The sequence below is a fragment of the Contarinia nasturtii genome, unplaced genomic scaffold (genome assembly GCF_009176525.2).
Source record: "Contarinia nasturtii isolate CC-2019 unplaced genomic scaffold, AAFC_CNas_1.1 Cnas_scaffold_2166, whole genome shotgun sequence".
NCBI lineage: Eukaryota > Metazoa > Arthropoda > Insecta > Diptera > Cecidomyiidae > Contarinia > Contarinia nasturtii.
In genome coordinates this window covers 1,435,991-1,453,221 of record NW_022199493.1, presented here as the reverse complement: position 1 = coordinate 1,453,221, position 17,231 = coordinate 1,435,991, and the positions used below count along the sequence as shown (strand labels likewise).

General features: G+C 35.1%; 1 protein-coding gene and 1 long non-coding RNA gene across 9 annotated transcripts in view; both read left to right on the top strand.

Annotated features, from left to right (window-relative positions):
* The window catches only part of LOC116347937 (rho GTPase-activating protein 100F), a 36,387-nt gene that overhangs the window by 953 nt on the left and 18,203 nt on the right, over positions 1-17,231 (top strand). For 5 of the 8 annotated variants that reach the window (XM_031778756.1, XM_031778753.1, XM_031778754.1 and 2 more), the window contains 7 exons: positions 81-321; positions 1,657-1,884; positions 1,954-2,214; positions 2,276-3,069; positions 8,466-8,928; positions 10,609-10,849; positions 15,319-15,384. In XM_031778756.1, coding sequence (XP_031634616.1) covers positions 238-321; positions 1,657-1,884; positions 1,954-2,214; positions 2,276-3,069; positions 8,466-8,928; positions 10,609-10,849; positions 15,319-15,384 — 2,137 coding nt within the window. In that variant the 5' untranslated portion in view covers positions 81-237. Of the gene's footprint in view, positions 1-64; positions 322-959; positions 1,133-1,656; positions 1,885-1,953; positions 2,215-2,275; positions 3,070-8,465; positions 8,929-10,608; positions 10,850-15,318; positions 15,385-17,231 lie in introns of those variants that run through there. The other 3 variants (XM_031778755.1, XM_031778758.1, XM_031778757.1) reach the window with 3 other exon arrangements.
* Positions 15,638-16,006, top strand: LOC116347938. The gene is made up of 2 exons (XR_004201738.1): positions 15,638-15,692; positions 15,890-16,006. It is a non-coding gene; the product is annotated as an uncharacterized LOC116347938 (long non-coding RNA).

Genomic DNA, 17,231 nt, shown 5'->3' with positions numbered 1-17,231 from the left:
AAAAGCGCTATCATTTTCTAATTTGCTAAGCAAAATATCAACGCTTCCAATGAAGTTTAAATAGTAAAATTTGCTTACAGAATTGTACTCATATAACAAACCAATGGTGTAAGCATAAGTGGATAAAAATGGGTGGAATATTAGACGATATTCGTGAATTCTAGAAAGTAGACACATTTTTGTTTCGTTTGGACACATCGCTGACAAACGAGACTTTACCACCTGATCTCTACACTCATGCAGTGGAGGAAGCTTACAAGACTGAAAACAGCTACTGGAAATTCGCGTACGCGAAGGATGCTTTGCTGTGGCAGAAGAAAAGTGAGTATTACATACGATAGAGAAAATAAATAAGAACTTATTGTATTTGATTCTATCTTGAATTTACAGATTTTTTTTTTCTGTAGGATTTTTTTTTGTTTTAAAAGTTTGTGAGGGGCTTTGGATTACCTAGTTTTGGAGACTCATACGGGTTTTTAAAAATCATGATTAAATTATGTTATTTTTTTAATTTGTGCCGGCTTTGTGCTAGAAAAAAATACGTATATCATTGTGGTAAAATTTCGAAAATCATTGACAATATTACCACCATCTAGAGATTATACATTTATACATGCTGTGCATGTTCAAATAAACCACTAAACAATAGCGATAACATGGTTTTTCAGCGACGGCGCACAAAATATTTATGTATACTACTTCATACAGATATTGGTTTTCTTTCATGTATGTGTGATACATAAAAGAAGCGGCAGACGAAACAAAATATAGGTTTTACGATTTATATTGATTGTAGCGCAGGCGTTGCCAGAGCATTCCATTTTCATTTCATTTCGTATTTTCTTTATTTAAATATAAATTTTTTTTTTATTTACAAGCTAAAGGAACAATTAGTTACTATTTTTTCAATTTAATTTAGCTCTGCATTCATTGTTTCATCTACATTTGCTCATAACTAGTTTTATGTTTTGGTTGATTCTATTTTTTATTTAATTTCACTTTTAGGAAAAAATTAAAAAAAGATCTATATTGATTTTTTTCTATTTTGTATGATCGAATGTTGGTGTATGGAGGTGAATGGATGATGAGCCAGAGCATTCCAAATACACAATAATAGCGATATATATAAGCGGTATTGGTCTATCCTTGTGAAAAAAAATGACTGACTGACTATAAATTAAGTCAATTTTAATCACTTTTATTCGGTAAAAATTACCAATAGATGATTGAAATCGAATATAGTCGGTTATGTTTCAGAGTTAACTAAAAGTGATTAAAGTCAACATAGTTGACAAAAGTCAATTTCATATACTTATAGTTAACCGTAGTTAACTATGATCACAATCGACATTTCTCAACTCAAGTTACATGAAGACGCATATAGTCACTTATAGTTAACTTTAGCTGGCTGAAATATCAGCCATTTTTGTCCCAAATTAGTCAATTTATAGTAGACTATGAAGTCGAAATATTTCCACACATATATTTCACAATTTATATTATTTGTATGATAAGACATAAAAGTAGAATGGCAAATTTATTTACGAGATATTTTTTTTACAAATTCTTAAATTCAGGAGGTATTGCTATTTAAATTTTTTTAAATTCATATCCAATTCAGATGTTTTAGAACTAATTTTAATTTTTTTTTATTAGGAAAATGGACGTTCGGTTCCTGACCTAACTGCAAGTCCAGGTCGAGCACCACCTGCTCCAATGCCAACAAATCAGAATGCAGCGTCAAATCAGAGACAAATAAGTGTAAAGGACCCAGTTTTATTACAAGGAGATTTCCGTAAAGTATCTGGCATCAGCTCAGAAATATTTCGACAAATTGAAGCTGTAGAAAATGATCACGATACTAGTACAGCAGCAGCCCTTGAGGTATTACCAAAATCGCCCAATATTTTAGTGCATATGTAATAGTTGCGACAATTTTTTTCAAATTCACAGGCTGTTGAACGACGGGGAGAAATGATAGTTAGAGTCCTAGAAGCTAGATGCATCGGTGGTAGGCAAGCAGTTGAATCTGCTCAAAAACTTTTAGCCAAGGGTGATGCAAGACATTCTGTACAATTGGTAGAAATAGTTAAAAGGCCGGGACAAACATTGGGCTTATATATACGTGAAGGAAATGGCGCCGATCGATCAGATGGCGTTTTTATATCTCGAATAGCTTTAGAGTCGGCTGTTTATAATAGCGGATGTCTTAGGGTAAGTAATTTGAACACTCGTTTTTTAGATGTAATAACTACTATCGTTCCAACATCTACAGGTTGGAGATGAAATATTAGCTGTCAATTTGGTAGATGTAACTCACATGTCACTAGATGATGTTGTGATAATAATGTCAATTCCAAGAAGACTTGTGCTTGCAATTCGGCAGCGTCGTGGTGGTCGTGGGAGCAACTCGCCTGGTCCCACTCTCTCCAGGAGTGAACAAAAACCACCGCCCGTTGTAGTGATTAAACGAGAACTTCGCGATGAAGATACAGATGAATTAGATCGAAATAACCGTTCAAGATCAACTAGAGAGCGACGAACGGGTGACGGACGTGAAATGACTGAATCTAGATCAAGGCTTGGCCTTGGATTAAATAACTATAGTCCACAAAGTGAAAACTTAGATTTATACTACAGTTCACGGCAAAATATGATTAATGAGCCGAACTGGAGCTATAAGCCCCCACCACCGCCATCTGTTATAACAGAACAACCAAAAAGTCATTCATTCGCCCCATCACATGCATATTATCAAAACGCAGGGACGTTGGAAAGTCTTGCAGAGAAGGTTCATTCATTTTATCCAGGACCAAACCGTCGCATGTCAGCTGGTACTGGAATGGGTAGTCAATCACATGTGCGCTTTCCTCGCAGTGGATCAGATCAACATCTTCCGCGAGTTGATTATTCAGATTTTTCATCACTAAGCAGACATTCACTCCTTCGTTCAAGTCTGAAAGCTGGTATGAATCCATCAGGTGGAACTTTGGGTAGATATGGTAGATATGAATCTCAACCATCAACAAGGTCAAAGTTTGGACCGTCACCAACACAAGTCGCTTTAAGGTATTTTCACTTAAATTATTTATTATTATTATCATTATTATTATTATTATTCTGTACTTACAATGCAAAATTTCATTTCGAAATCATAAAATATAAATGTACTAAACACATTATTTGGAAACTCGCATTTGGTATAATATGCTTGTATAATTTACTAGAAATACCAATTTGGAATAAAGATTTATTGGGGCAAATTCATCCATTCCAGGCTAATGTTCACGGTCAAAATTGAGGTCTAATTTGTGTGTAGTTTCAGTAATTTTCATCGTCACAATGGAATTAAAAAAAGAGAAAAAATAATAAAGTTAGATTAATATGAAAAAAAATGAGATCATTCATAATTATCAATATGCAATAAACTCCACTTACCGAGTACAATTTATACCAAGAGGTAACTCGTACTTCGGCAAGGCCACAATTTAATCAAGCCTAGCGGACTAACAAATAATTGTTATAAACTAATTTCTAAATTATAATTTGATTGAATGATGTTGTTGTTGTTGAATGAGGGCTGCTACTACTACGGCTGCAGGTGTCAATTATTGACATTCTGATTCTGACCTCGATACAACGACAATGGCTGATTGTTGTCATTCCGGCGTGGTCTTCGCACATTTGGATGAATTGTCCGCTTGAACACAACGCATTCACCTGCATAATGATATAACAAAAACACATTTCATGTATAACAATTGCTTTACAATGTGTATCAATTCAATACAGTGTATCAATCAGCTCCGCTGCTGCAATATCACGATGCCATACAGTTGTGAGCGTTGGTCGTGCTCAGGCAGCTCCCTCGATTTCAAAGTTTGCAACATTTTGTAGCCATGTTTTGAAGGAGCGTTACTTCTTTGACACCAAACGACCTGCATTCGGTCCATCTCGAAGAAAATGAAACACAATGGACAATGTTGTGATTTCATGTACTCATCGACCATTCGAATGATGCAGTTGCCACGTTTCATAATGGCTACAAGCAGCTTCCGTGTGCCTGGACATTGCACATGTTTCTTGATCTTAATCGGCGAATTGGCTGGTGTTGATCCGCTGGATCCCATGTAGAAAATTGATGGTTGATTGTGAACCATTTTGCATGCCGTCTTGTCGATTGCACGCACCGATTCGATATGCTTGTCCAGTCCCAAGCGTGCATACTGTTTGGTCGAATATGTTTCAATGACATCATTCATTACAGGTAATCGATGTTCAATGTGCGAACGCCATGATGGTCCTTTTGGCAATGGCATTTCACCAATCATAGCTGCAATTCGATTACGATCAGCTTGCCCTTCGAATGTAAATAATCGTGTGATTCGTTCGGCTTTTGCATTACGTCGGCCTTGTTTCGCATCCGCTGCAGTGATATCGCTTGCTGGATATACGCAAATTCACCTAATAAAATGAGAACAACAAAAACAACATTGTATTCACAATCACAATCACTTTCATTTATTGTTAAATGGCACATTTACCTCTTCTTTGGTATGCAAATCTCATCGTACGGAAGCGTTCCACGTACGCATCACATCCAACAGCATATTTCAACTCGTTGCTATCATACATTGCCTTGATTTCGTCATCCGTTTTCTCAACTGGTGGTACTTTCGGTTTTTTTACAACGATACAGATACGCCATCGCAACAAATTTGACAATCGAATTCTATTTTGGTGTGCACAAGTTTGAGAATTTTCTCCACATCGAAGAATGAATTCCAACTTAGGGTATTATTCATGGTGAATTCTTTGCTGTCGACATTTTTGAAATTCGTTGTTCCATCTTTGTATGTTAGTTTACCGCACTTTCGAGGCACTAATTTCGCATTCGATGAGACAACGTACAATGCTTCTGAATCTATCCGGATGTGCCGTCGCTGAAAAGTGTGCCTCTTTCACAAAGTAACGGATGTTGCAATCGTCCGGTGCTCCCAATCAACGCAATTCATCAATAGTTTACTCAATCGTATCTCACGTTCAACGTCGCCAATTGCGGTGTTTCGACGACGATAAGTATGATTGTATGACATTTTTATATCTTCATCGTCGTAGTATGGCAATTCGAATTCGATCAAACCGTACAAATTGTTGAAATAATTGTACTTGATTGCGTAGTCGTTGAGTTCGAATTCTCTCATTTTAATAAAACTTCCGCAATCGAGACTCGCAATGCGTTGTCAGGTTCGTTTTAACGTTGTCGTGGTACTGCTCCCACAAATATTTAAAACCATTCCGAACCCACCGTTTTTGGGCCAGTCAATAAGTGCAGCGTTAAAAATGTTGCGGAAACCAGGTAACATAAGCGATATGTTACCAATGTTATCGATAAGGACGGCTTTAAAATAGTTGTGTATGATCGTTAATGGTTCATCGGTTTCAAAAAAATCATAGTTGAAAATCGTCGAGTGCTTCATTGACCTATTTAAAAAAACACAGAACACACACACACACACACAGAGAGAGAGAGAGAGAGAGAGAGAGAGAGAGAGAGAGAGAAACAATCAAATCAATTCATATAAATAACATATGTCTCACGTAGGTTTGCACAAATTACAGCGTTTATTGCGCAGCATTAACAAACACCAAAATGTCAACCAATGCACGCGGTGCATTTATCAGCACCTCGAGACTACTGTCAAACTCAATTCGACGAAATACGATTTGCGCAAGTCTGTCTCAAATTGCTTTGGCGGACTAAGTACAAACGAAATTCTCCATGTGTTTAAAAATAAACCAATCTGTCTTCGAACCATGTATTGTGTTTCATGGACTTAGTATGAAGATGAGGATTCTAGAAAAAGCAAATAGTCCGGTCGTATTCCATATCTGAGTGCTCAAACCTTTCAAAACTATCACCAAGTGCCAAAATCGCGTTGGTCAAGCAAACATTCATTTTTGGTGATTCTCATGATTACAACACATCCAAATTTGAACCAAAACAATAGATTTAGACACGATCATTAGTAATCAACAAAATAAGTTACGAAAAAATTCCAAAGTGTGTCAAAAATTGGCAGTTCAATTCGCCTCATAGCATGTTGCACTGAAAAATTCATCATTTTGGATAGTGAAACATTCATCGCTATATCGAACCATGAATGAAGTACGAATGATTTCCTTTGCATTGATAAAGTTAGGACACTATACTATATAACGCTAGAGATCTTCTTTGGAAGGTGTTTTAGAGCCATTATTCGAAAATTTAATGCTGTAACGTAAGGTAAAACCTCCATTACTGCTCCATTATCAACCAAATATAATGGTAATCGATGGGATTCGTTGAGAACTATTGGATTAAAGCCAAATTGTGCTTTGTAAGCAGAAAAAACCACATTAATAGCTCACTTCTTAAAATATGACATTTCCATGAAAAAAGGACCATCTGTTTAACTTCACAAAAAGACACCAATTTGTTTAATTTTCTTCTGTTTTTGGCTGTATGTTATAGGCGGGGGTCCAAAATACTTGAAACGTGCAACAATTGGTTGCATATATTGAGAGAAAGTTGAAAGAAATTGACGTATCGGTCTGCCAGAGCATGATTTTGATAGTTCGACACATACTGAGAAAAATCGAAGACAAAGGTCCATTAAGTGTGATGTGAATGTGCTATTCGATAATTGATGAATAAAGGTTTCTACCAATAAGAACGAATTTAATAACGTGTGTTTGTTCTTTAAATGACAGGCTTATGAATTTGTGCAAACCTACGTGAGACATATGTTACAATGGATCGCATAGTGCCAGAAAAATGATGAAATAATGACGAAAAATGAAATTTGGTCAAAGCAATGTGTGTACTTACCTTCATCAAAAATAGTAAGGATGCAAGGCCATGTGCAAGGCATGCGATCTTCGTGGTCTTCACCAATAAATACGAAATGATTACGACAATTACATCCCGATATCTTTCACGGATAATCGATGGCAGTCCTTTATTGACCTTTGGTCGACGTTTGGATCAGCCCTCTTGTGAGTCACAAGTTGTGACGACCCATTTTGCTGCCTATTTACACTCAATTAAAAATAAAAAAAAGTAAAAAGAATTACATTAAATCATGGCATAAACTTTACTAAAACACTTTGAACTGAAAAAAACACTCAGCCAAACTGAAGTCAAACGACATATTCGATGTCGTCGTTTTGCCAATGTTCGGCTGTTCGAAAATTGAACTGTCAATTCGATTCATAATACACACAAGGAGATTTTATTACTAATACTAATATATTTTTAAGTTCGATTGTGAAATTCCAATTTTAACACTCAACGCGCTTCTTGCAACAGTAAAATATATCGATGCAATAAATTCACTCTTTCGATTGCATGGTGAAATTATGATTTTTCACGTTGTTAGTTTGTGAATGTTCTGTTATTTTAAAATCAAAACAGAAACAAATACAAAATTCACCACGTAAATAAATCTATTCTTTTGCAACATACATTAAAATCACATGAAAGGAATCATTTGTATAACAAAAACTAACACGATGTGATGCGATGCAATGATTACAAGGCGAATTTTTGAATGTAAACAAATACTATCGGCTTCGTTTTGACATGCACAACAGCCAACTGTCAAATGACATACGCATTCCAATAGGTCTCGAATTAGAAATTCATGAAATAAAAAATAATAATATATTTTTATTTAACACGAAAATGACCACCAAATGGGTCAATGCGTTACATTTTTCAACGTTAAATTGGATGAAAAACGTTACAAATTGGTTGCTTGGGTATATATATCATCATATTGTAATTTTTTTATCGATAGCATTTTTTAAGAACATTTAAATGAAAAAAGATTAATTTAAATTATGCAAATATACAATATGACGACAAAATGACATTTTTACATGAACATATTTTTTAACACGTTGAAATAGCATTTTACCCGCAAACAAAATGTATTGCGGTTAAATTGACATTTTAACATGGGAGAAAATGTATCCATGTTAAACTGGCATTTTGGTCTAATTACTTTGAATTTTCAAATTTGTATTTTCTCAGAGTCCAACGATGTTTGATGATAACAGTTTATTTTATTCATTATTAAAAAAAATCAAAATATTTATCGGAGGTAAATTTCGAAAATTTGCTCCAGAATGGGGCAGAAACCCAAATAATAAAACCCATGGTTGCGACACGGCAATCGCATATTCATTCGCAGTTCTTCGTGGATACAAATTCATGAAAACAACAGAAAGAATATAAAAACAGAAACGCGTGAATAAATTATTATCTTTCATCTACCAATAAAACTCTTAGTGCTTGAAACTTACCCTTATGTGGAGTAGCAAAGTAATAAGTCAAATTTATGATTATCAATCGAAATGAATTTTATCATTCAACTTTTCACATTATTAGCCAACTAAAAAACTTGAATTTACCTCAATAGAAGAGTTCGACCAACGCTTGATTATTCAAGCGATACGGAAGCTACCCTTCCTCCACCTCGGTCGAGCTATTACTATAGGCCAACAATGAACAGTATACCGAGAGGTGGTACTACAGCCATGGGTGGAGGACCTGACTTAGCGAAATTTAATTCTCTTCCAAGAGAGAGGCCTGGTAATACCCGTCTTGGACTACGTTCGCGCTTGGCAGAACGTTTAGGTGATGAAATCGATGGTAATATATCAGCTCCAGAGCTTCCTGCACAAATTCGAGATGTACGTAACCGAATTGTGGCTCCAGCAACATCTATATTTACATCGGACGAATATCGAGCATGGCTCAGGAGAGCTCCAAGTAGTTCTGCAATTTATGAACAAATGCGAACATCGCGAGATATTCTAAATCAACAGAGAGCACACCGCTTCTCTTGTAGTGCAGAAAATATTCACGATGCATTGAAAAATGTAAGTTTGAATTCATAAATGAAATTATGATGACAATAATGAAACGGAGAGTTCTTTACGAGCAGCGTTTTTTATTTATATTTTGTTCCGTCGTCGAAATTGTTCGTTTGTAGAAAATCAAATGTTTGGATTGATTGAATAAATATAGAAAATATGTAATAAGAAAATATGTAATTTGAAAAAATATAATGTAAAATAGGTAATTTCTGAAGAAATTATTTAGATGTGAAGAAAAAATTTCTTAATTTTTATTCTTATCTTCTAATCAGATGATGCACATTGCACATGGTGAAAAATAGGCTTGTCGAATTTTGTTCCCTTTGAGATTTTTTTGACAATTCCGTAAGATCGAAATTTCATTGCCATAAGCTAACATTTTTTGCTTGGAATATTGATAATCTGAACATTTAATTTTCTACGAAAGAAGATATGTATTGTGAATATTGATAAAATCCGTTCGTAGGTGTTTATAAACAGCTCCAAATGTTTAATTACCACGTATTAATCACACAAAAAACTTAAAATTGTAAATAACAAGGGAATGGCATACGATGGAATTGTTTTATAAAAAAAAATCAAATAGATATTGAAAAATGGTTAAAAACAATTGAATTCGATTTTTATATGTTTTTTTCATTTTGAAGCAAGGTTTTATATAGTCGTGATTTTGTTTGAATCGTTTCTTTTCAAACGAAATTGAAATTGACACGATCCTCAGATGGTTTGAATTCTTAAAGCTAATGAACCGTCAACGGTGAAATTGGTCACCTCTGTTCATAATTAAGATTTTGTTCTGTGATAATTAATTTTTTTTTTGTTTAAATTGCCTAAAAATATTTTTGATTTCAATTGCATTGTTTATAAGAATTCCATCGTTGAAAAGTAACGACTTATCCGTAGCGAAGAAACATAATGTTAACATCGTTACGAAAATTTAATTAATTTGAAATTGTTTATTAAGGTGCCTCGTTTTTTAAAATTTAACCTATGCGGGAGGATCCCAGGAGAACACCTGTAATGTTTTTTTCTCAAAAAACTGCATGTAGAAATCGTGCATTGGACCCGTGTTCTTTCGGCCCTCTTGAACGCATTTGAATTTTTTTTAAATGATGTGAAAATTTGTATTGGGCGGTTTTTGGGTATGAGAAAATCGAATCTGATATTTATTTTGCTTATTTATATTTATACTTTCCATACAAAAGTTCATGTTTTTGGCCATTTGTGATCATTTTTGCTATTTTTGTATGTAAAGTATACCAAATGTCAAACATAGAATCGAAGTTGCTTAAATGTGAATGCTGCGTGCGATGTGAGTGTCTGTGTGTTTTTGTTCCATTGAATTCGGTCAAGCATTGATACATAAACACACAGTTCCACTCTCTCGACAAAAACGATATTGTTCTTATGGCATGTTGTGTGGTCATACGATAAGACGCATTCTCATTTCGAATTCTGTAAACAATACGAAATGCGATATAAATTGTATCAATGCATCAAATTTAGTAACAAATGGCTATAAGAAATCGATTGTATATCTGCAAAAAATATTGTTTTGATTCAATTACATTTATAGATAGTTCAAATTTATTTTATAAAGGAAGTATTCCATTTAAAAACCATATGTTCCATACTATATTTAATTTTTCATATTACTAATATTGAGTTTAATTCTATTCACAGTGTAGCAGTATTTATAGCAGTAGAGCTAGCGGTATGACAAATACTTTGGATCGTCATATTAGTGGGCCAAGACCTATGAACACAGCTCCAATACGTTCACTATCAACACAACACATTGGAAGTGGTCTTCCATTACGTTCACCAAGCATTCGAAGAATGAGACAATTACTCGAGTTTGGCGGCGCTCCCGCAAGTCCCGGCAGTGTAATTAGTGGTCATCAGAGTCCTGCTCCGACACCAAGTAATCATATAAATGTGTATAATTCATTTTCATTAGCTGAGCTGTCAACGAATACCCGTTCATTAGTAGCACTTTTCATGTCGTTGGCACCCACAACGATCATATAAGTTGTTTAAAAAATTACGGCGCTTGTTTGATGCTGGGACATATGAATTTGTATTTTTCACTGCTTATAAAACGCACGCTCAAAGCGATACATAACTCAATGTGCTGAGTTTTCTAATACACAGTGCGCTTCTCCACTCACCGAACGAGTGTGAGAGCAACTCACTACTCGCACAAGTCACATTGTGATTTTCGTCTTGCTGTTACTAGGCATGTTTATATGAAACTCTTGATGACTTGGTATAATGCACAAAAATATTGAAAAATAAATTTTCCGTCTTTTCGACCGTCTTTCTGGTGCAAACTTAAATGAAACTCTCGGACAATGCAAAAAAATATTGAAAAATGACGCTCTTCGAGTGATTATTGCATAACGGTCCATCTTCACACCACATGGTGAGATTATTTTCCGGTTATTCGATTACATTATCCAAATTTTTATATTGGCCATTCGAACTGTTCTTTTCGACGGAATATATCTGTGATCTTGCCTTGACAAATTACGTCATTTGATCACAGCGCTTAAATAATATTTGTGTTATAACTGGTAATCGGGTAGAAAGATTGTTTGCAGCCCACATTTTATTAAAATTTTCTTCTTCATTTTCACCATCGACGTTGACAATGAAATAAAACAGCAATGAAGAAACAATTATAAATACCACACGTTGAAATTTATGTCCAACATGACATCGAATATTTTGAAGAACAAAATTTTGTTGGAATATTCACCATAATTCTTATCAAAACTCTGTTATTTCGAAATAAAAACAAATTCTGAAATCTATTTTTTACGATTTTTACGGGAAATCAATTCAAAGTTTTTCCGAATTACATTTAGTGTCGCAATATTTGTTAGGATTGAAAAAATACATTTCCATAAATTACGAACGAACGCAAATCTATGAATGAACAAAAACATCAAAAAGTATTCTACGAACGAGCGATCGTAGACAGCCTAAGCAGCGTAACACATGAGCAATAAATCTTTAGACTAAATTCAGGCGTTTATTGCGCGACATAAAAAAAATCAAAAGTGTCAACCAATGCAGATAGGAGACTTAACGGGACTCCTACTCTACTATCAAACACAATTTGCACAAAAAATTTCCATTCGCGATGATATACAAATTGGATTTACGAAAAAGTGTCTCAAATGATTTTGGCGAGCTAAGTTCAAAACAAATTCTGCATGTGTCTAAAGGTGAACCAATCTTACTTCGAAGCATGTATCGTGTTTCATAAACTTAGTATGAAAATGAGGATTCTGGAAAAAGCAAAAAGTACGGAGGGCGGGGGTCAAAATAATATAAAAATGAACCCTTGCCCTCCGAATTGGGTCATTCAGGGCGACCAAAACTATATGCCAATGGAAACTACATTGATATGCGTAACTTTTAGTTTTCGACCCGAATTAAAGGTTCAACCCGAATTAAAGGTTTAGTTTTCGACCCCCCTTGGGGATGGGCAATGGCCTAAATGAAATGTGCGGATAAAATTAGCTATAGTTGGCCATACATTTGAGTGCAAAGCTCTGCACACAAAAAGTGAAAAATCGACATTGTATCATTTTACCCCAATATGATAGTTAGATAGCTCTGAGTTGTTGGGAGACTAGGGGTGAATGGGCACGAGACAAATATCACTTCCAGGGTAATTTGGGAAGCTGATTCCGAATTTCGAGGTTTTGAGTAAAAAAAAAATCATATTTTGGGGGTTTTTGACCCCCGACCCCCCTGGGGGTGGGGGGACTTGGAGGGCAGGGGTCATACAAAATTTCTCTCGTCATTCTGAACAACTTTGTAGTACATTATTTTTTGATCCGACCAAATTTTGACATGGTGGGGTGCTCCCCCGACCCCCCCTCATGGTATGGGCACCTCCTATTTTCACATACTTATTTTTTCGCCACTTTATATCGATCTGTACTAAGAAAATTTAAAACTTTTTTTAACACTTCGATATGTTTACTGGTAAGGCAAAATCAAGATTGGCTTGGTTAAAATTCTACAGAAGGGATTTTGTCGACCTTTGGACTATTAAGCGACTCTACTTCACGTTTGTATTACCAATCATGGAATATGGATCAGAAATATGGAGTCCACACTATAACAATATGTGCAAGAGAATAGAGTCAATTCAAAAACAATTTTTGATTTTTGCACTGAAAAGAATGTCCTGGAACAGTTATAGACTGCCGAAATATGAACATAGGCTGCTGTTTCTACAAATTATGTTGTGCTGTTAATTTACCAAATAGAAGGACTGATTACACAAAATATGAACCAATAAATGATATGCTTGCTTCATTCAACGATTTTTATACAAAAAAAATCCAAATAGTGATACTAATTTAATTGATATAGAAGTAAATTTATCTACAGTAAAACTGAGAATTGAAAATTATTTAAAGCAAAATAGATGATTTCAAAAATATTTATACATTGGAGATAAAATTATATAAATTATTTCATATTAATATTACTTTGAATAAACCTCCAAGGCGAAGGAACGCTGTTCGGTGCAGTTATTATTATTATTAGGACCAGCTTTTTAACTTCACAAAAAGACACCAAATTACAGTATGTTTCATTATAGAGAGAGGTTGATTTTTTATAATAAAACTCAAGAGTTTTACAAAATTATTTTATATACATTCTATTTAGTATCTAAGCTACGGCGCCACAAATTAATATTTAATCCATTCTCCTGCCTTCTCGATCACACAGGCACATCTATTCGGCATACTTTTGCTCAAATTTTCAGCATATTCGCTTTGAAAACCTTTCCACTGGCGCTGAATGAATGAACTGAGCTGCTTCAAATTGCGGTATGTTTTACCACGAAGCCATGTCTTAATAATAGCCCAAAAATTTTCGTTCGGATTGCAATCGGGTGACTGTGGCGGCCAGTCCATTTGTTTAATGTCATTTTCCTCTTTCCAAGCATTGCATAGACGACTTTTGTGTTTTGGATCGTTGTCTTCTAATAGAAGCCAATTCGAATTGTGGTTGCCATAGAACTTCTTAGCGATGGGTAACTGTGTCGATGAATAATGTTGGTTCATCCTCACGGCGCTTGGAATCCCCGTGAATATGGTCAACTTTCCAAAACCAGCTTCACAAAAGCAACCATAAGCATGCACCTTTTTCGGATACTTTACCGTGCGAACGACCATTCTCTTTTGGGCTCTAGACTAGGCATGGGTAGTGCTATTCACCAGCCAAAAGAATGACTCGTCAGTGTATATAACTTCGCTCCAATCTCTTGTTGAATTTTGCTTTGCCCCGTCAGTGCCTTTTTCTTCTGGTTTTCTGTCAAAAGCGGTTTCTTCAATTTACTGCGATAACGAACACCGGCAACATCTAATCTTCTCCTGATAGTAGAGCGCGAGACCTCTATTTTAAGACGGCGTAGCCGTTCAACACCTTGGCTCAACAACATACCTAAATTTTTATCGAACAACTTGACTCTCCGTTTATCTTCCTGTTGCGAGGAGGCTCAGTTTGGCTTCAGATTGGGCTGGTCGTTCACTTTTTTTTCATGCTTATACTGCTGGATTCACTTTATTACGAACCCTTTTGACTTTTTAATGTATTTAGCAGTCGATGTGATCGACATTCTTTGTCCTTTTGGATGCAAATGCAGAAAAACGGCTTCAAACCGTGAATGAAAATGTTCGGAAATAATGTTTTCGTTGCACAACAAACACTGTACTGATTTGAGAGCTGTCATTGTTAATTGGCGTAGTAGCCTAGAGTCTCATATGGCAACACCAAAAACATTTTTAGGATATTTGAAATTTGTGGTAGTTAAATCAACCTCTCTCTATAATGAAACATACTGTAATTATTTCTCGTCTGTTTTTGGATGTATGTTATAGGCGATGGTTCAAAATACTTGAAACATGCAACAATTGGTTGGATGGATTGATAGAAATGGTTTGACGCATACTGGAAAAATCCAATGAAAAAAAGACAATGGCCCGTTCAGTGAATTGAATAAATTCAATAGCCTATGAATAAAGGTTTATAACAATAAAAACATATTTAATATTGTATATTTGTTGTTTAAATGGCGAACGTATGAATTTAGTCTAAAGACTTATTGCTCATATGTTATTACAACATATATTCAAATTTGTACTAACGAGGTGTACTTAACTGCCAAAGCTTTGGACATTGTCATGATGCAATTAACATAGCTTCATTGAGCTATGAATGAGCAATGTGTAAAGGTTGTGTTGGTAGTCAAGTACTTTTTGTAAGTTGTTCCACTTATATACACTCAAATTTATATTCGAGTTCTTATTTCAACTAATTCATACATAAATATTTTTTTTCTATTCAATATAAATTTAATAGCACGAACACAACGTCAAATTGACATCAATCCAGCAGAATTTTCAAAATACAAATTAGAAAAGCCAGGTAAATTTCATTAGTGTTCCGTTTAAAATTGTTTGCTTGTAAATTATTAAGAGATTTTTTTTATACGTTGAATAAGTTTTTTTTTCACATTGAATTTTTTAAAGGTGAACTTTGAATTTAATTACAAGTAATAGTTATTTTATTACATCAAAATAAAAAACGCGAAATCTGACGATGTGAACAATTTGTAGAAAATGAGGATAAAGTCGTTTTTTTTTTGCTTTTCACTACCCAGCAAACAATTGTTAACAAACAGGTGTGAAAACATGGAAAAAGGGAAAGACAACCATTAGTATCAGTTGAACTGGGTATAAAATACTTTTTTTAAATTAAAAACTTTACTCACCTACGGGCACTCCCCCTCCGTACAATGTTGTACTATTGTACAACTAGACCACAAGACTTTATATAGTCTGTTCATGTCTAGCTAAGCTAACTATAATAGTTAAAATATTTTATTTTATGTAATTTTTTGAATGTATGATTAATTGATGATGTTTGTTAGTTGACATTGTTGTTTTAGTCCGGCGGTCTTAACAATGAAACTGGCAATGGTACATCAAAGATCCGGCAAAGTCCTATGTAATTTAAAGCAAATACATTAAATAATGAATATTCTGTTTCCAATTGATTCATACCTTTGGGCATAAGGCATTTTGCTGCAACAATATCTCGGTGCCAAGTAACTGTTTGTGGAACAACATCATCATCATCAACATTTAATGGCCAATTTTTGTAGGTAACTTTAACCTTTGACATTAAACGCCCAGTCCGAAGTTTTTCGTTCACAGCCTCACGATTGCCATCGATAATTTGTCGCTTAATAATTGCACGTTTTCTTCTCAAAACACGTCTGTTGACCGTTGACACAATGATATCTGGCAGTCCAGCGACTGAATCTGGCAGGCCATCAATCTTTTTCGCTCTACAATCGTAGCACACTTTAAATCGATCATATTTTGTGTGCCTTGGAAAACGTTCCTGACAATTCGCGCATGTTTGTGATGTTCCCCATTCATCTTGCATTTCAACTTCTGAATGTCCAAGTTTCTTAATGCTCACACAAAACTTACGCGATCCCGGACATCTTTTACGCTTTTTTATTCCAAACGGTCGATCGGGTTTCATCGCCCAAGCACCAAATTGAACCAACGACGGTTTGTTGTTTGTCACACGCACGGCGATTTGATCATTTACTCTGGTCGAGCGAATTTGATGGTCTAAATCCAGTCGTGCATATTCACGCGTCGCATAAGCTGCCATTCCTTTTCGTAACATTTTAATGCGATATTCAATGTATGATTTCCATGTTGAATTACGTGGTGATGGTGGACGATATGGGTATGTTTTGAGATGTTCCTTCTCTTCGATATCAAACCATCCAGCCAACTTTTTCGCTTCTTTATCTCGTTTTTTCTGCTGAGTTTCCCAATGAAAACGCTGGTTTGGTATTATAATGTTTTCCTTCAAAATGCAAAATGATACAAAAAACTATGAGTTTCTATTCAAAACCATTTCAAATTATATTTCAAAATATCTTACCTCAACAGCCGGCTCATCAGGTGTTTTTTGAATGTTGCGACGCACTACTGTTAACCACGATTTTTCATTCGGATCGATTCCAATGATGTATTTCTTGCCAATGAGTTTTTCCGGCCCCCGATTCGCTTGGGTTGTTTGCTGTGGTCGTTGTTGTCACTGTGGTTTCTTGTACATTATGGATATTGAAACACTATCGGTCAAAATCTGATGATGGAATGGTTTCGATTTGCCCAATTTATTTATTTTACCGACATCGAACAACATATTCCATAGACCTGATCGATCAGTTTGGGTGTAGTACTCTA